At 37.5% G+C, this 19,790-nt stretch overlaps 1 protein-coding gene across 27 annotated transcripts in view; it reads right to left on the reverse strand.

Annotated features, from left to right (window-relative positions):
- The window catches only part of RASAL2 (RAS protein activator like 2), a 393,146-nt gene that overhangs the window by 54,155 nt on the left and 319,201 nt on the right, over nucleotides 1–19,790 (reverse strand). For 26 of the 27 annotated variants that reach the window (XM_089920164.1, XM_089920293.1, XM_089920249.1 and 23 more), the window contains one exon: nucleotides 11,243–11,352. In XM_089920164.1, the coding sequence (XP_089776290.1) occupies nucleotides 11,243–11,352 (110 nt within the window). Of the gene's footprint in view, nucleotides 1–11,242; nucleotides 11,353–14,997; nucleotides 16,156–19,790 lie in introns of those variants that run through there. The other variant, XM_089920835.1, reaches the window with a different exon arrangement.

The raw sequence follows: 19,790 nt of genomic DNA on the forward strand, positions 1-19,790 counted from the left end.
TGTTTTATTACTGCAGTCTCAACAGACTAAGACAATGTGAATACTGAAATAGAACATGTAGACTGAGAAATGCTAACATTTAAATCTACAAAACTGACAGAAGAGACTGAAGAATCTGAAAGACAGAAGGAAAACCAGGAGACTCAAGTATCATAAAAGCCCAGGGAAGAGAACTCTTAAAAAGGATGGTTGTCCATTACTGTAGAAGATAGAGTGTGTTAAAATATTAACAGTAGCCACTGGGTATATGAACTGAGAGGTAATTGGAGATAATTGTAGCAGTTTCAGTGAAATGACGAGGACAAAAATGAGACTCCAGACAGTTGAGAAAATGAATGGGATATGAGAAAGTGGAGACTAACTCATAAAGTCTGATGGTGAAGGGGTGACAACTGGGAAACAGCTACAGGGAGGCATGAGGTTGAAATGGGGTTGAAGGAGGTATTCTCTAATTATTTTTTCCCCTTAAATAATAAAGTAATAAATGCTTTTGGTAATAAATGCCAAGAGCTCAGAAGGACAGAAGGTGAAAAATAAGGGTACCTCCCTCAATCTCCTACGGAAAATACTATTAATGATTTTTGTGACCTCTCCAGAAATTTTTTGTACACAGACAACCAAATATTATACATATACATATATGTGTGTGTATGTGTGTGTGTGTATGTATGTATACACATACAAATGAGATTCTACCATACTTTTTTTCCTTAAGAGTATATTTTGGAATTTTGTCTACACTGGAACATATAGATATAAATTGCCGCTTTTTAATGATCACTCTGTATTCCCTTATATGGGTCTATAGAAGTTTAACCAATCCTTGATGACCATCTAAGTCTCTTTTCTTTTCCCTTTTTTTTTGGTGATCACCACCGAGGTTCAAAAAGTATCTTAGTACATATACCTTGAAGCACATGTTTAAGTATTCATGCTTTAAATTTCCAGGTGTGAAACTGCTAGATCAAAGGGCACATACATTTAAAGTTCTGATATTGCTAATTTATCCTCCATAATAGATGGCATCAATTTAAAGTCCTACCAATAGTGCATGTCTCTATACACTATCACCAAAATGAGATATGGCTACACTTCAAACATCTTTGCCAGTATAACTGGTAAAAAAGGGTATTTCATTTCTATACTATTGCTTTAGTATGAATTTCTTTAGTTATGAGGTTGAGGACATTTAAACATGTATATTGGCAATCTCAGTTCTCTTTTCTGTGAATTATGAACTGTTATTTCATGTTCTTAAACCATTTTTCTAATTGTTTAACTTAACTTATATGTATTGATAAATATTATGTAAATTAAGTAAATTAGTACTTTTTCTGTCATATTTGTAATTATTTCCCCCAGTTTATGCTTAGAAAAGGTTCTTCCATTCCAAGAGCATAAGAAATCCAGCTATATTTTCTTTTACTGATTCTATTTTAATTTTTCTTCCAAACCACTTGGATTTGGAGGGAAGGGAAGATGATAGGAGCATAGTAGGGAGTTTGCTTTATATTTTACCAAATCGTGAAAATATAATGACCATAAATGGACTCACTGATTATTACTGCATAGTATTCTACTCTTATTAAGAGTTGTTGTTTGGGGCTTCCCTGGTGGCGCAGTGGTTGAGAGTCCGCCTGCTGTTGCAGGGGACACGGGTTCGTGCCCTAGTCCGGGAAGATCCCACATGCCGCGGAGTGGCTGGGCCCATGAGCCATGGCCGCTGAGCCTGCGCGTCCGGAGCCTGTACTCCGCAACGGGAGAGGCCACAACAGTGAGAGGCCCGCGTACCGGAAAAAAAAAAAAAAGTTGTTGTTTGAATATGTTTGTGTGTATATATATGTGTGTGCATGACTTTTCTGTTTGATCTTTCCTTCTTTCTCAATCATTTTCTCAGGAGGTTAGGCTTCCTATCAACACATGCAACAAAGAGGATAATGGAAAAGGCAATCAACTTGGACTCAAAAGCCCTACGTATTCATGTCAGCTCAAATCACTCATTAGCCATGTGACGTGGAACAAATAATTTATTCCTTCTAAACCTTAGTTATCTCATTTGTAAAATGTGGATAATGATTTCTGTTCCCATACCTCCCACAGTTATTGTGAAAATCAAACGCAATCATCTATGATTTTACAAATATCTCATAAACTACAGTACCATACAAATGGGACTATCATTGCAAACATAGTTTTTCAAAGTGATATGACAAGCATTAGTTCATTTTATGTAAACTATTAGGTTAGGATAGCTATTCCCAAATATATTCCTTGCTGGAAGAATACGAAGATAGAAGGTATAAATGTATGGAAATAATTTTTTTCTATTAAGATAAAGCATTCTAACGAATTTAAAATGCTATCATGACATAATTAGAAACTTCAATTGGATTTTAGTTCACAAAACTAAGGGCTCCTTAACTGGTCCATATCAGTAAACACTGGTAAGGGAAACTATAATCTAGTTTCAATTAATCAATACAGCTAGGCTGTATTGATTAATTAATGGCCTGGAATCCAATAATTTCTGAGAAGTTGTCATTCTATCCAAGTACACCATAGTGAAGGAGATTCTTCTTCTCTATTATCTGGAACTTGTTTGGATTCTTCCCTTTTGTTTCAGGCCAAGAAATTAAGTTCCTTAATAGGACAGGCAGGTGGTAGGGGGTGGGGATACAAAGACTGTACACTTGCGGAGCTTCCCATCTGCTGCAGTAAGCAGAAACATGAAAAGATAAATTCAATAGAAAGCAGTCAGTCCTATAATAAGGTGTATACAGTTGGCCATGGGTGGGTAGGGTATATGGGGTAGATGCTTAGTCTAGAATGATGCACAGGAAGAACAAGGAAAAGAAGTCAGGGAGCATATGACTCCTGACTTGGGTACTGTTGCATGTCAAAGGACACGGTGTAGGAATAGCATATGGTATTTGGGATAGAGAGGGCAGGAATATTAAAAGTAGAGAAATATGAAACAGTTTAGTAAGTAAATGATGGACTTCTGGTAGGAGTGGTAGGAGATAATGCTGAGAGTTAGGGAATGGACAGAGCCATGTTCCATTTTGTATGTTATGCTCAAGACTGTAGATTAGTGAAAGTATTATATACATATGTGATGAGATATTAAAATTGAAGTTTCAAATTGAGAGTCTAAGGTAAAACAGGTGCATGCCGCAGTGAAGTACCAAACTGTAGAATCTACAAAGGAAATGTTTTGGAACCTATTCCATTACCTTGAACCTTTCAGTCAGAGCAGGACTATAAAAAGTGGTGACAGTATGGAGAAGGGAAAGGATTTTGTGAGAGATAATTTCTGGAGAAAGCTGTGAGGCTCATCCCTCCCATCCCCCCTTCCCCCAAACATACACAAGGGATATTGGTAGGGAATGCCTACAAGGTGGGGTTTGATTTTATCTGGGAAGTCTAGAGGATGAGAAATGACTAACTGTTGGTAGCACAGCCCAAGTTGATACTTTTGGATTAGGCTGCACTCCTAGAGGTTTGTCAGGGCAAAGGATGTGTGAATATTTCCTGTAGACCAGAGGACTGGAAGGGTGAAGACTAGAACAGCAAAAATTCCTTCCTAGAAACTGTGGAAGGAGTTGCAAGTGAACACCTAGAATAGAAATGTACCCATGAAACTCAAAAAAACCATAGATGAGAGTTCCTCAAAGATGAGACATTTCTGAAGAATTCTTCAAAGTACCTCATGATAGAAGAGTCAGCTTTAAACATCTGCCAGACTCAGAGAGCATTATGGAACGCTAAGATAGTACTAAAACTTTTCTTATTACCTTTCCCCTCCTTTCTGTCTCTCCCCTTCCCCCAAATCTGGAGGGCACCTAAAACCACGGGTAGTTAAGCTGGATGCAAAGAGTAGATGCGAAGAGAGAAGTAAGTCGTTTATAATACTCCCTTTTCCAAAAGCAGACTGTCTGCAATTGGCTTGGCTGGGCTAAGTATGAAGTTTTGATTACTATCTCGAAGTGAACACCAATAGGCTCAGAGTCAAGACCTTTGATTTAGAGTAACCATGGATTAGCTACATGGATCATAGACCTAAATATAAAAGCTAAAAATCATAAAACTTCTAAAAGAAAACAGAGGTGAAAATGTCTTGGGACACACACACACACACACAAAACCCATAAAGATTGCTGGTGGGAATGTAAAATTGAACAGGTACTCTGGAAAATAGTTTGGCAGTTTCCTCTAAACCTAAACAAGTACTTATCATACAACCCAGCAATTGCACGCTTGCGTATTTACTGCAGAGAAGTGAAAACTTATGTGTACACAACTGTTCACAGCAGCTTTATTCCTAACAGCTAAAAATCAGAAACCAGTGTTCTCCAGTAGGTGATTGGTTAACAAATTTTGATACATCCATAAAATGGAATACTACTCAGCAATAACAAGAAACACACTATTGATAGATGCAACAATTTGGAGGGATTTCAAGGGCATTTTATTTAGTGAAAGAAAAAGCCAATCTTAAATGGCTACACACTATATGATTCCATTTATATAACATTCTTGAAATAACAAAACCATAGAGGTAGAAAACAAAAAGTGGTTGCTAGGGGACAGGGATGGGTGTGGGGAGGTGGGTATGACTGTAAAGAGTAGCAGAGGGAGCTCTTTTCTGGTAATGGAATAATTCTGTATCTTGATCGTGGTGGTGGTTACACAAATCTATACATAGGATTAAATTGCATAGAATTATAAACACACACAAATGGGTGCACATAAAAATTGGTGAAAAATAAAATCTGTAGTCTAGTTAACAGTATTGTACCAATGTCAATTACCTGGTCTTGCTATTACACTACAGTTATGAGATATCACTATTGGGGGAAGTGCTTGCAAGACTCTACAACTTCTTGTGAGTATACAAATTGAAAAAAAAAGAGTTAAAAAATTAGTTCTAATTAGGAGAAACTCAAGAAGCTGAGTATATACACCCTACAAATGAACACTACACTTATTCTTAGGTATCCTCCTGACAAAGAATAAGCGGACTACTTTAAAACCATGCTTTGTCAGTGAGCCTCAGAATCGAAGACATTACTGCAAAGGTTTTTACTTGAAGGACGTTTGAAGGAGTTGAGAAAATTCTATTCCATGTGCTTATCTTTACCTCAAGACTTGGTAAATTTAAGTAGCACTTCCAGAGTAAGGTTGGCAACCTGACAGGCATTCGAAATCCTGGAATGCCTGACAATCCTGTATAACCACGGTTTTTCAGCATTTCCTAGTTTTTCAAACTTTTCAAAGTGCATTTCAATATAAGGCAGAAATAAGGCAGAGTCTTCTCCTGTCCCAACACCCTTCCACATGACATGGCTTTAATGTGAAAATGCTGCCAATATTGATTCTAGGAAATCACTTTACTGGCTTTTATCTGATTAGATGGCTTTGGAACAATGATGATTTTGTGACATCCTATTGATTTTGCCTCTAAAATGTTTCTCCTATCTTGTCTCTGACTCTTCATTCCCATTGCCAACTACCCTCTTTAGAGTCTTTCTTATTTCCTACAATAGCTTTTTTTTTTTTTTTTTTCTAATCAGTCTCCCAAACTTAGTCTCTGTAAACCAAGTCATTTGAAATTCTATTGTTGGATTAATCTATAATTGGCACAATTCTGATTAGGTCACTTCCGTGCTCAAAAATGTTTAAAGACCCCTCATTGCTTATACAATAAAATCCAAACTCCTCATCTGACATTCAAGGACTGTCCTGTGTATGGAATACTGTGTTGAAAATAACCTCCACTCAGAATTTTGAAAACACTGCTCCACTGACTTTTGATTTTCAATACTCTATTGAGAATTCCAATGCAATCCTTTCATACCTCCTTTGTATGTAACCTATTTTTTCTTTCTAGAAGCTTTTAAGATTTTTTTTTTAAAGCCTTGGTGTTGTGTTCTTTCATGATGATGTGAACTGGTGTGTGTGTGTGTGTGTGTGTGTGTGTGTTGGAAAGTCTTTTGTCATTCACTGTATTGGGAATTTGGTGGCCTTTCCAATCTGGATATTTATATTTTCTTGTTTTGGGAAATTTTCTTGTATTATTTCTTTGACAATTTCCTCTCCAAAGTTTTCTAATAAAACTTTTCTTTTACTAGAACCTTTTGGATTGATTTTCTCATTTTCTGTTCTACTTGCTGGGAGATTGACTTGAATTTAGGTTTTATTTCAATTTCCAAGCTCTCTTTCTTGTTTCTTTGAGGTTCCTTTTCTTATAGCATCTTATTGTTTCATAGATGCACTATCTTATCTTTTGAAAATATTTATTATGCTTTGAAGTTGTTTTTGGCTCTATGCATTGTCTCTGTTTCTTCCGGGTTCTTTTTTCTCTCTCCTATTTATTTGTTTTTCTCTCTGCCTTTCATGTTGAAGAATTTCCTCAAATATCTGGAGATTCTTGGCCATCTGTTTATATTTAAGATTAAAGCACTAAAAAACTCAATGGAAGCTTTGTGTGCTGGAATAGAGCTTACAGATTAGTGAGTTTCACTGCAGAGTACTTCCTGGCCAGCTGTTGTTTTTTTAAAAAAAATTAACATCTTTATTGAGATATAATTAACATACCATAAAATCTACCCATTTAAAGTGTACCATTTTCAGTATATTCAGAGCTGTGCAATTATCACCACAGTCTAAGCTTAAAACATTTCATCACTCCAAAAAGAAACTTCATGTCCATTAGCAGTCATTCATCACTTTCCCCTGCCCTATATCCCCAGCCTCTGGCAACCATTAATCTACTGTCTCCATAGATTTGCCTATTCTGGACATTTCACATAAATGGAATTGTACATTATATGGTGTTTTGTGATTGGCTTCTTCCACTTTGTATAAAGTTTTCAAGGTTTGTCCATGTTGTAGCATGTACCAGTACTTCATTCCTTTTTATGACTGAATAATATAGCGTTGCATGGATATATCATGTTTTGTATATCCATTCATCAGTTGATGGACATTTGGGTCATCACCACTTTGGGGCTACTATAAACAATGTTTACGAACATTCATGTTACAAATTTTTGTGGGGACATACGTTTTTCACTTCTCTTGGATATACTTAGGAGTAGAATTACCAGCTGACATTGTAACGTGGGAACATAAATGTTGGTATCTGTAGGTCTTTTAATCTGGTTCAGTTTCTCAAATTTGCTGTGTGATGAATGTAAGCCTGGCTGCTGGCCTGCCGGAGCTGGGTGGGAGCTGAATCTTTCCAGAGTTCTGGGGGTGAGTGGGTAAATCAATCTCTTTCTTCTGTTAGAGATGCTAGCTGTCTTCCTAATGCCCATCTTTTCCTCCTTCCTTAATAACAGACTCTTGTATTATTGGGGGCAACAACGTACCCATGTATAACAGTTCCCAGTCTCTCTTGCAGATAAAAGTGACAATGAGAAGCCACTGGGTGAGGTTTCAGGGAAATTGCTCTAAAGGGAGATAACTTGGTTGGAAGACAGGTGTCCTTTTATGGGCCCCTCTTTTCTGGTACCTGAAACATGGGTGCTATGGCTGGAGCTCCAGTACCTAACTTGTGTTCATAAAGAGATCCTTGAAGATCTTGAGAATGGCAGAGGAAAAAGCCCACAAAGAGCCCTGAACCCTTAGTCCTAGACTGCCCACCCTCAGACTTCTTATAGGTGAGGAAAATATAACTTTACTTTGTTTAAGCCATTACTGTTTTGAGTATCTGTTAATTAGCAACTGATCTGAATCATTAAGCGATAGACATTTTTTCAGAATTTCCTTCTGCAGGCAACTACGTCTGATCTTCCTCTAATTTTTTCTTTTTTTGCGGTGCGCGGGCCTCTCACTGTTGTGGCCTCTCCTGTTGCAGAGCACAGGCTCTGGACGCGCAGGCTCAGCAGCCATGGCTCACGGGCCTAGCCACTCCGCGGCACGTGGGATCTTCCCGGACCAGGGCACGAACCCGTGTCCCCTGCATCGGCAGGCGGACTCTCAACCACTGCGCCACCAGGGAAGCCCTGATCTTCCTCTAATTTTAAGTAATCTATCATTCAGATTTATCCTAGTTTCATCAAAGATGGAGTTCATATTTCTGTTTCTTACACTGAGTCATTTGTAAGACAAAAACACACAAAGTTTTTTACCTATCAATGTAAAAACTGGAACTTTACCTTTCCAATCATTTCCTACCTCACTCCTTTATATACCATGAACTATTCAGTATTTCTTTTCAAGCTCTGTAGTTTCCTGTTTTCTTCTTTTGCTCATTATTTCCATTCTGAGGAATGCTCTTTCCATGTGTCTGTTTCTCAGTTCAAATTATACCTGCTTTTTTAAGGTTCAACTCACAGGCCACTGCCCTCTAAGGTCTTTCTTGGTCCACCTAACAAGAAGTAATCTCCCCTCCCCTATACCATTTCTTCCTGAGTATTTACTTCTTCTACTGGACACCTTGAGGTTGGGGCTGTGTCTTTAGTACTCTATATTCCCTGGTAGCAAATGGCTTTCTAGTCTGTACATAACTGTCACAATTAGATATGTTACTGTGTATCAAGAAATTTGGTTCTTAAAATTATTTGGCAAAGTTTTACTCCTTATGCCAATGCCCCACAACTTCACAAAGGAAATTCTGAGTTTAAGCATCATCATAAATTGATCCCCAAAGCAACATTGGTACCAAATTCCATCAGGGCCTTAGAGCAGAGTCTACGACTTGCAGATCACTGGGCTAGACAAACCTGGAGGGTCTTTTTGATCAATTAGGTCTGCATGTTAAAATACCCTATGTTCTTTTGCACAGAAAAGCTTACTTATCATATGTAGTAAACCTTCTTTAGATGAAATCAACTCATTTACAACTGTTTTTCTGCCATCTGAAAGCAGTAACTCAGACCTTGTGAGGATAATTTTATCTTTTTAAAATGTAATGAGTGCAGATAAGGTTTGTTGTTATCAAAAAGCCTGAAGAATTCAAAATATCATGATCACTACTTCATTATCCTCCTAATACCCCAGGCAGAATATTTCCTCCTCCTGAAGAAGTAAGATATAGTGATTTGAACAGCATCATAATGAGAAATTTAATGAGAAAGAGATCCCTGACTTCTTGAGTTCAGTGTTCTGGTCAAATTTGGCCAGGTAAGCCAACAAAGAAAAAGACCGACATGTTGGACCAAATGAAAATCTAAAACTTCTATATAATTCAGAGACATGATTTAAAAACACAAGAAACAGACTGGAAGAAAATTTTAACAACGTGCATAATAGTGGCTTACAATCCCTAGTAATAATAAGCACTACTTCAAAGCATAAGAAAAAGGACAAATAGCTCAATAGAAAATGGCAAAGGGATGAATAATCAAGTCATAGAAGAAGAAAACTTGTGAAAAGATGTTCAACTTAGTAGGCATTAGGTAACTACAAATTAAAACAAAGAAATGCCCCCCACCTGCCTTTTTTGTGAGAGGCAATATAGCATAAATTAAAAAATGTAGACTCAAGAGCTAGAATTCTTGGATTGGAACCACAGTACTGCCATCTTCTAAGCTGTGTGAACTTGTGCAAATTACTAATTTCTCTGTTTCAGTTTTCTCATCTTCAAAATGAGGTCATGACTGTAACTAGGGTTGTTGTGTTGATTAAATGACTTCATTTATGTAAAGTGCTTAGAACAGTGTATGGCACATAGTACATACTGTATATGTGTTTATTATTACTATTCATCCATCATACTGATAAAATGTAAACGGTTGTGTGAATGATAAAAGTAATTTTAAAAAATAGATGTATAGTTGATTTATAGTGTGTTAATTTCTGCTGTACAACAAAGTGATTCAGTTATATATATATAGTTCCCTGTGCTATAGAGTAAAATCTAAGGGAAAAATATGAGAATAAAAGATCTTTTTTTAATGATTACCTTAAAACAAAAAGGTATAAAAGACATATTTAACAATACAATTACACCGCAAATTGAACATACTTGCAAATTTCACAGAACACCTCTAACGTGGTTCAGGGATAAGAAGAGCTGATAAAGCAGTAGCCTCTTATCAACTCAGTATGGGGGACAAGTTACTTCACATATAAAACGAGAGTAATTCTCTGCCTGGCAAATCTATAATCTGCCGTTATAGAGATTATAATCTATATTTCTGTTTGTTATGCAGATAACTGGAAATAATGGACTTATTACCAAAAGTAAAAAAAAAAAAAAAACATACACCCAAGTATAAATAAGAGTATAATTATGAAAGGCAGACATGAGTTTAAATCAAAGCTCTACTCTTAGCTGTGTGACCATGGGCAAGTTTCTCAGTCTCTTTTGCCTTAGTTCCTTATCTGTAAAATGAGGATAATAATAGTATCTAGGGCTGTATCACATAAGATACTACATTAAAAATACTTGGCACAGAGTAAGCACTCAATAAATACTGGTGATGGTGGTGATGTGTCAAGACACAACAAGTACCATTTCCTAAATTTTGAACATTGTAGAGACGTGAAGTATTACAAATGTGTCCTAGCATACATTCAATCATTTTAGAGGGTTGTTATCCTTAGCAAGCCACGCATTTGAGGTTTGCTTAAGCTGGTAGTCCTAATTATTGAAATCCAGGCTTCCTTTTCATACATATCTTCTAGATGTGACTGCAAATTAATGAGACTGAGTCCATATACTATACACAATGAACAATGCAGCAGTGAAGACCATGGGTTCTCAGAGCCAAATTGCCCAAGTTTAAATACCATTTTTGCTATTTACTAAGCAGTATAACCTTGGGCAAGATTACTTAACTTCTCTGTTCCTCAGACTTGTCATCTATAAAATGGTGATAATATTAATATTTCTCTTACAGGGTTATTATTAAGATTAAACAAGAAAATGCATATAAAGCACTTAGTACAGTGCTCAAAAAATGTTAGCTATAGCCATCATCATCCCTTATGGTCATCCTACAAAAGAAAGATACACCTCTGACCACTAGAACTTGATTCGACAGAAACAGCACAACCGATTCTTAAATTAGTTCTTAGGTGTCCACACACTCTCCAATATTGTAAGATTTTTAAACTGGTTGGATATTTAAGCCAATATTTTGTACCTTGCCTCAATATGAGCAAGACAAAAAAGTAAATTTTGTATCAGATCTTTCCAACTATCATTGATGCAAAGTTAATGAAGACCAAAATGCCTTATCAAAATGCACTGTAAAATTTCTTTCTTTGTTTTAGGCAAGTGAACTCCTACCTGTCATCTGTATTGCGAAGGGAGGGAAGCCGAAAGCTCGTGTTTCGGTCAAGCTTTGATTGGCTTTTGGTCCTCTTGATGGAGCCTTTCAGGCGCTTGCTGAAGAACCCCTAGAATGAAAAGGCAGAAAGTGATGGGAAGAAGAATCAAAAGGGAACCTTGCTGTCTCCTAACTCATCTGCACTGCCTTTGCAAAAGATACTCAGATTCTTATAATGAAGACCAGAAACAGAATTCAGCTTTTAATTTTTTAATTTGTAAAATACAGCTGCTGGAAACTACCTGATAATGTGATAAAAATTTTTTTCTTCTCTGATAATTGGGAGAATTAAACTTTTAAAAAATTTATTTATTTTTAAACATCTTTATTGAAGTATAATTGCCTTACAGTGTTGTGTTAGTTTCTACTGTATAACAAAGTGAATCAGCTATATGTATACATATATCCCCATATCTCTTCCCTCTTGCGTCTCCCTCCCACCCTCCCTATCCCACCCCTCTAGGTAGTCACAAAGCACCAAGCTGCTTTCCCTGTGCTATGCAGCTGCTTCCCACTAGCTATCTATTTTACATTTGATGGTGTATATATGTCAAGAATTAAACTTTTTTTTTTGTGGTACGCAGGCCTCTCACTGCTGTGGCCTCTCCCGCTGCGGAGCAAAGGCTCCGGACGCGCAGGCTCAGCGGCCATGGCTCACGGGCTCAGCCGATCCGTGGCATGTGGGATCCTCCCAGACCGGGGCACGAACCTGAGTCCCCTGCCTCGGCAGGCGGACTCTCAACCACTGTGCCACCAGGGAAGCCCAAGAATTAAACTTTTAGATGGCACTTAATTTCTTATTTCTTAAACAGTTTCTATACTAGCTATGGTAAAGAAACTTCTAACTTCTAAGGTAATATGTTGGTGGTCTCAGCAGTGGCAAAATCTGATCTATGTCACCTTGGATATGGTACTTGTGAAGTTAAATTTTAAATGTAGTTTAACTATTTTAAAATGAAACAGGTATGTATCATGTATGAAACCAGTGAAGCACCCAGACTTCAGAAGAACAAAGTGCCTTATAGTTTTTAGCCCTGCTTACCTTCTGCCACTTCCACCAAACTATCTAGAGTGCCTTGAACATCTTCCTAGTCTTAGCACCTGGCAAATAATGGGCATTCAAAAAAGTTTGTTGAATAAAAGAATAAATGCAAGAATGAATTGGTAGTTCTACTGTTGGCAGATGAAAGGACATCTTATAGAAGTATATCAAAATGTCTTGACAAAAGACTATAATTCAAAGAAAAGTGCTTTGATGTATGGAATTGACTCTAATCACCTTGTAATGAATATTAGCTTATAGAAGCTGTGTACAATAAATATTTCCATAAGGAAGAAAAAAAAAGACTAGGCCAATACCAGCACATCAAATCTGTTATATTCTTTTAGTTACCATTAAAGCCCACTGTTTTGGGGTGAAGACTATATTAATCATGATAAGCTAGGTTATGCTTATCTAATAACCCCACAATCTTACTGGCACAAAATGTACTATGTGTCTATGAGCAGGTCAAATATGACGGGGACCTGGCACAATGCTGTCCTCACTCAGGGACTTAGGCTAAGGGAGGCTCCATCTTTGTGCTTCTATTAGTTGCTGCCTCAGGATAAAGGAAGTGTGGTAAATTTTATACTTGCTCTTAAAGCTTCATGTCATTAGTGGTCTCATTTTATTGGACAAAAAAGTCACATGACCACACCTAACTTCAACAGGGAAAGAATGTACAATCCTATAATGTATCTAGAAAGAGATATTTAGTGAACAGTAGTGTGGACTACCACAGTGCTTTTCCATGCCAAGTAAACACGCAAGCACTGCTAGAGAAAAAATGGAAACAAACTTATTTGAATCAGAAGTAGAGCTATTTAGCTGACTGAAGAAAAATGCTAATGTTATTTCTTGTACTTATAGCCCAAAGAATAAGGGTAAAAACTAGAAAATATCACATAGACATAATTACTTAAGCTGTTCTTTATTCCCCAGGCTGTTTTTTATTGTAGGTGTATTGAGATTGATTGGAGGGAAAAAAAACAGGGCTATTTTTTAAAGTACTATATTTCTGGGCTTCCCTGGTGGTGCAGTGGTTGAGAGTCCGCCTGCCGATGCAGGGGACACGGGTTCGTGCCACGGTCCGGGAAGATCCCACATGCCACGGAGCGGCTGGGCCCATGAGCCACGGCCACTGAGCCTGCGTGTCTGGAGCCTGTGCTCCGCAACGGGAGAGGCCACAACAGTGACAGGCCCGCGTACTGGAAAAAAAAAAAAAAAGTACTATATTTCTTAGAGACAGGCATTTTGCCTGATCTCCTGTATAATCTTAGCATCATTAGGGAAAGTCACTGTCATCTGTTCTCTAAGGCAAAGGCTTTATTTACTACTTTCTATGATTCAATCAAGATGAGTCACCACATTTCCTTGTAAATGTAGTCAGCAAACCAGACCTAAATTTATAGAATTCTATTAGGATCATTTATAGTTGGTTCAAAAACCACTGGCCTAAGTTGAGATTCAGCCTAAGGACTGGACCAAATACTATATATAAATACAGTTCTAACACACTACAGTTAAGCAGTTAATTGAGAATTTACTAGTAGATGTTCACTCATATAGTACTTTACCTTCCTGTGGTACTTATTGTATAATACTTCATATTTTAATCCATTTATTTATTAAGTATTTATTTTATGTGTATATGTTATAAAGCATCGTACTAGGTGTTGTAAGGGAAACAAAGATAAAACAAACACAAACTCTGCCCTCAAAGAGCCTGTAGTTTAATATAAGATTAGAAATAAATACAAATATAAATGACACAACATGTATTGGGAAGGTACATGCTCTTAATGCCTGGCATATTTAATCACAAAATAACACTATCATATTTCTTTGAATCTAGGACACCAGTGATTGTAAGTCACACCATTATTTTATGTATACAAAGAAAAAAGCAGCCAATTAAACTATAACAATGCCTTACCACTTAAAATTTTTATTTTGTATTAAATAAGTTTTTTAAAGACTTACTTTGGCTGGTTTTGTCATATACCACAGTGTACACACAAAAAGAATATATACAAAATCAGTTAAGGTATCCCTAAAGCATCTTCATTCTTCTGAACTATATTTTGACTCAGAGTACCTGTTGTTCATGTTTTTCCACAGAATACCATGATATATTCTTTCTTTCAAAAACGTTGATGACAAATGGCATATGATAAAAGAGTAATGTGAGGGAGACTGGTTCAAGATGGCGGAGTAGAAGGACATGCTCTCACTCCCTCTTACGAGAGCACTGGAACCACAGCTAACTGCTGAACAATCATTGACAGGAAGACACTGGAACTGATCAAAAAAGATACCCCACATCCAAAGACAAAGGAGAAGCCACAGTGAGACGGTAGGAGGGGCGCAATAACAATAAAATCAAATCCCATAACTGCTGGGTCAGTGACTCACAAACTAGAGAACACTTATACCAGAAGTCCACCCACTGGAGTGAAGGTTCAGAGTCGCACGTCAGGCTTCCCAACCTGGGGGTCAGGCAACGGGAGGAAGAATTCCTAGAGAATCAGACTTTGAAGGCTAGCGGAATTTGATTGCAGGATTTCAACAGGACTGGGGGAAACAGAGACTCCACTCTTGGAGGGCACACACAAAGTAGTGTGCGCATCGGGAGCCAGGAGAAGGAGCCGTAGGAGACTGAACCAGGCCTACCTGCTGGTGTTGGAGGGTCTCCTGCAGAGGTGGGGCGTGGCTGTGTCTCACTGTGAGGACAAGGACACTGGCAGCAGAAGTTCTGGGAAGTACTCCTTGGCGTGAGCCCTCCCACAGTCTGCCATTAGCCCCACCAAAGAGCCCGGGTAGGTCCCAGTGTTGGTCACCTCAGGCCAAACAACCAACAGGGAGGGAACCCAGCCCCACCATCAGGAGACAAGTGGATTAAAGTTTTACTGAGCTCTGCCCACCAGAGCAAGAGCCAGCTCTACCCACCACCAGTCCCTCCCATCAGGAAATGTGCATAAGCCCCTTAGATAGCCTAATCCACCAGAAGGCAGACAGCAGAAGCAAGAAGAATGACAATCCTGCAGCCTGTGGAATAAAAACCACATTCACAGAAAGATAGACAAGATGAAAAGGCAGAGGGGCTATGTACAAGATGAAAAGGCAGAGGGCTATGTACCAGATGAAGGAACAAGATAAAACCCCAGAAAAACAACTAAATGAAGTGGAGATAGGCAACTTTCCAGAAAAAGAATTCAGAATAAAGATAGTGAAGATGATCCAGGACTTCAGAAAAAGAATGGAGGCAAAGATTGAGAAGATGCAAGAAATGTTTAACAAAGAACTAGAAGAATTAAAGAACAAATAAACAGAGATGAACAATACAATAACTGAAATGAAAACTACACTAGAAGGAATCAATAGCAGAATAATGGAGGCAGAAGAACGGATAAGAAAAGAAGACAGCCTAAGAAACCTCTGAGACAACATTAAACACAACAACATTCACATTATAGGGGTCCCAGAGGAGAAGAGAGAAAGGACCAGAGAAAATATCTGAAGAGATTATAGGTGAAAATGTCCCTAACGTGGGAAAGGAAATAGCCACCCAAGTCCAGGAAGCGCAGTGAGTCCCATACAGGATAAACCCAAGGAGAAACATGCCGAGACACATAGTAATCAAACTGGTAAAAATTAAAGACAAAGAAAAATTATTGAAAGCAGCAAGGGAAAAATGACAAATAACATACAAGGGAACTCCCATAAGATTAACAGCTGATTTCTCAGCAGAAACTCTACAAGCCAGAAGGGAGTGGCATGACATGTTTAAAGTGATGAAAGGGAAGAAGCTACAACCAAGATTACTCTACCTGGCAAGGATCTCATCCAGATTTGATGGAGAAATCAAAAGCTTTACAGACAAGCAAAAGCTAAGAGAATTCAGCACCACCAAACCAGCTCTACAACAAATGCTAAAGGAATTTCTCTAAGTGGGAAACACAAGAGGAGAAAACGACCTACAAAAACAAACCCATAACAATTAAGAAAATGGTCACAGGAACATACACATCGATAACTACCTTAAACGTGAATGGATTAAATCCTCCAACCAAAAGACACAGGCTTGCTGAATGGATACAAAAACAACACCCATATATATGCTGTCTACAAGAGACCCATGTCAGACCAAGGGACACATACAGACTGAAAGTGAGGGGATGGAAAAAGATATTCCATGCAAATGGAAATCAAAAGAAAGCTGGAGTAGCAATAGTCATATAAGATAAAATAGACTTTAAAATAAAGAATGTTACAAGAGACAAGGAAGGACACTACATAATCATCAAGGGATCAATCCAAGAAGAAGATATAACAATTATAAATATATATGCACCCAACATAGGAGCACCTCAATATATAAGGCAACTGCTAACAGCTGTAAAAGAGGAAATCGACAGCAACACAATCATAGTGGGGGACTTTAACACCTCACTTACACCAATGGACAGATCGTCCAAAATGAAAATAAATAAGGAAACAGAAGCTTTAAATGACACAACAGACCAGACAGATTTAGTTGATATTTATAGGACATTCCATCCAAAACCAGCAGCTTACACTTTCTTCTCAAGTGCACATGGAACATTCTCCAGGACAGATCACATCTTGGGTCACAAATCAAGCCTCAGTAAATTTAAGAAAACTGAAATCATATCAAGCATCTTTTCTGACCACAATGCTATGAGATTCGAAATGAATTACAGGGAAAAAAACACAAACACATAGAGGCTAAACAATATGTTACTAAATAACCTAGAGATCACTGAAGAAATCAAAGAGGAAATAAAAAAATACCTAGAGACAAACGACAATGCAAACACGACGATCCAAAACCTATGGGATGCAGCCAAAGCAGTTCTAAGAGGGAAATTTATAGCTATACAAGCTTACCTCAAGAAACAAGAACAATCTCAAATAAACAATCTAACCTTACACCTAAAGGAACTACAGAAAGAAGAACAAACAAAACCCAAAGTTAGAAGAAGGAAAGAAATCATAAAGATCAGAGCAGAAATAAATGAAACAGAAACAAAGAAAACAATAGCAAAGATCAATAAAACTAAAAGCTGGTTCTTTGAGAAGATAAACAAAATTGATAAACCATTAGCTAGCCTCATGAAGAAAAAGAGGGAGAGGACTCAAATCAATAAAATTATAAATGAAAAAGGAGAAGTTACAACAGACACCGCAGAAATACAAAGCATCCTAAGAGACTACTACAAGCAACTCTATGCCAATAAAATGGACAACCTGGAAGAAATGGACAGATTCTTAGAAAGGTATAACCTTCAAAGACTGAGCCAGGAAGAAACAGAAAATACGAACAGACCAATCACAAGTAATGAAATTGAAACTGGGATTAAAAATCTTCCAACAAACAAAAGTCCAGGACCAGATGGCTTCACAGGTGAATTCTATCAAACATTTAGAGATGAGCTAACACCCATCCTTCTCAAACTCTTCCAAAAAATTGCAGAGGAAGGAACACTCCCAAACTCATTCTATGAGGCCACCATCACCCTGATACCAAAGCCAGAGAAAGAGACTACAAAAAGTGAAAATTACAGACCAATATCACTGATGAATATAGATGCAAAAATCCACAACAAAATACTAGCCAACCAAATCCAAAAACACATTACAAGGATCATACACCATGACCAAGTGGGATTTATCCCAGGGATGCAAGGATTCTTCAATATATGCAAATCAATCAATGTGATACACCATATTAACAAATTGAAGAGGAAAAACCATATGATCATCTCAACAGATGCAGAAAAGGCTTCTGACAAAATTCAATACCCATTTATGATAAAAACTTTCCAGACAGTGGGCATAGAGGGATCCTACCTCAACATAATAAAGGCCATATATGACAAACCCACAGCAAACATCATTCTCAATAGTAAAAAACTGAAAGCATTTCCTCTAAGATCAGGAACAAGACAAGGATGTCCACTCTCACCACTATTATTTAACATAGTTTTGGAAGTCCTAGCTACGAGAATCAGGGAAGAAAAATAAATACAAATTGGAAAAGAAGAAGTAAAACTGTCACTGTCTGCAGATGACATGATACTATACATAGAGAATCCTAAAGATGCCACCAGAAAACTACTAGAGTTAATCAATTAATTAGGTAAAGTTTCAGGATGCAAAATTAATGCACAGAAATCTCTTGCATTCCTATACACTAACGATGAAAAATCTGAAAGAGAAATTAAGGAAACACTCCCATTACCACTGCAACAAAAAGAATAAAATACCTAGGAATAAACCTACTTAGGGAGACAAAAGACCTGTATGCAGAAAAATATGAGACACTGAAAGAAATTAAAGAGGATACAAACAGATGGAGAGATATACCATGTTTATGGATTGGAAGAATCAACATTGTGAAAATGACTATACTACCCAAAGCAATCTACAGATTCAATGCAATCCCTATCAAATTACCAATGGCATTTTTTACAGAACTAGAACAAAAAAACTTAAAATTGTATGGAGACACAAAAGACCCCGAATAGCCAAACAGTCTTGAGGGAAAAAAAAAGAGCTGGAGGAATCAGGCTCCCAGACTTCAGACTATACTACAAACCTACAGTAATCAAGACAATATGGTACTGGCACAGAAACAGAAATATAGATCAATGGAACAGGATAGAAAGCCCAGAGACAAACCCACACACCTGTGGTCAACTAACCTATGACAACGGAGGCAAGGATATACAATGGAGAAAAGACAGTCTGTTCAATAAGTGGTTCTGGGAAAACTGGACAGCTACATGTAAAAGAATGAAATTAGAACACTCCCTCACACCATACACAAAAATAAACTCAAAATGGATTCGAGACCTAAATGTAAGACAGGACGGTATGAAACCCTTAGAGGAAAACATAGGAAGAACACTCTTTGACATAAATCACAGCAAGATCTTTTTTGATCCACCTCCTAGAGTAATGGAAATAAAAACAAAAATAAACAAATGGGACCTAATGAAACTTAAATGTTTTTGCACAGCAAAGGAAACTACAAACAAGATGAGAAGACAACCTTCAGAATGGGAGAAAATATTTGCAAATGAATCAATGGACAAAGGATTAATCTCCAAAATATATAAACAGCTCATGCAGCTCAATATTAAAAAAACAAAGAATTCAATCCAAAAATGGGCAGAAGACCTAAATAGAGATTTCCCCAAAGAAGACATACAGATGGCCAAGAAGTACATGAAAAGCTGCTCAACATCACTAACTATTAGAGAAATGCAAATCAAAACTATAATGAGGTATCACCTCACACCAGTTAGAATAGGCATCATCAGAAAATCTACAAACAACAAATGCTGGAGAGGGTGTGGAGAAAATGGAACCCTCTTGCACTGTTGATGGGAATGTAAATTGATACAGCCACTATGGAGAACAGTATGGAGGTTCCTTAG

The sequence above is a fragment of the Delphinapterus leucas genome, chromosome 1 (genome assembly GCF_059928025.1).
Source record: "Delphinapterus leucas isolate spDelLeu-1000000601 "Yukka" chromosome 1, BTC_Dleu_Yukka2, whole genome shotgun sequence".
NCBI classification, from domain to species: domain Eukaryota; kingdom Metazoa; phylum Chordata; class Mammalia; order Artiodactyla; family Monodontidae; genus Delphinapterus; species Delphinapterus leucas.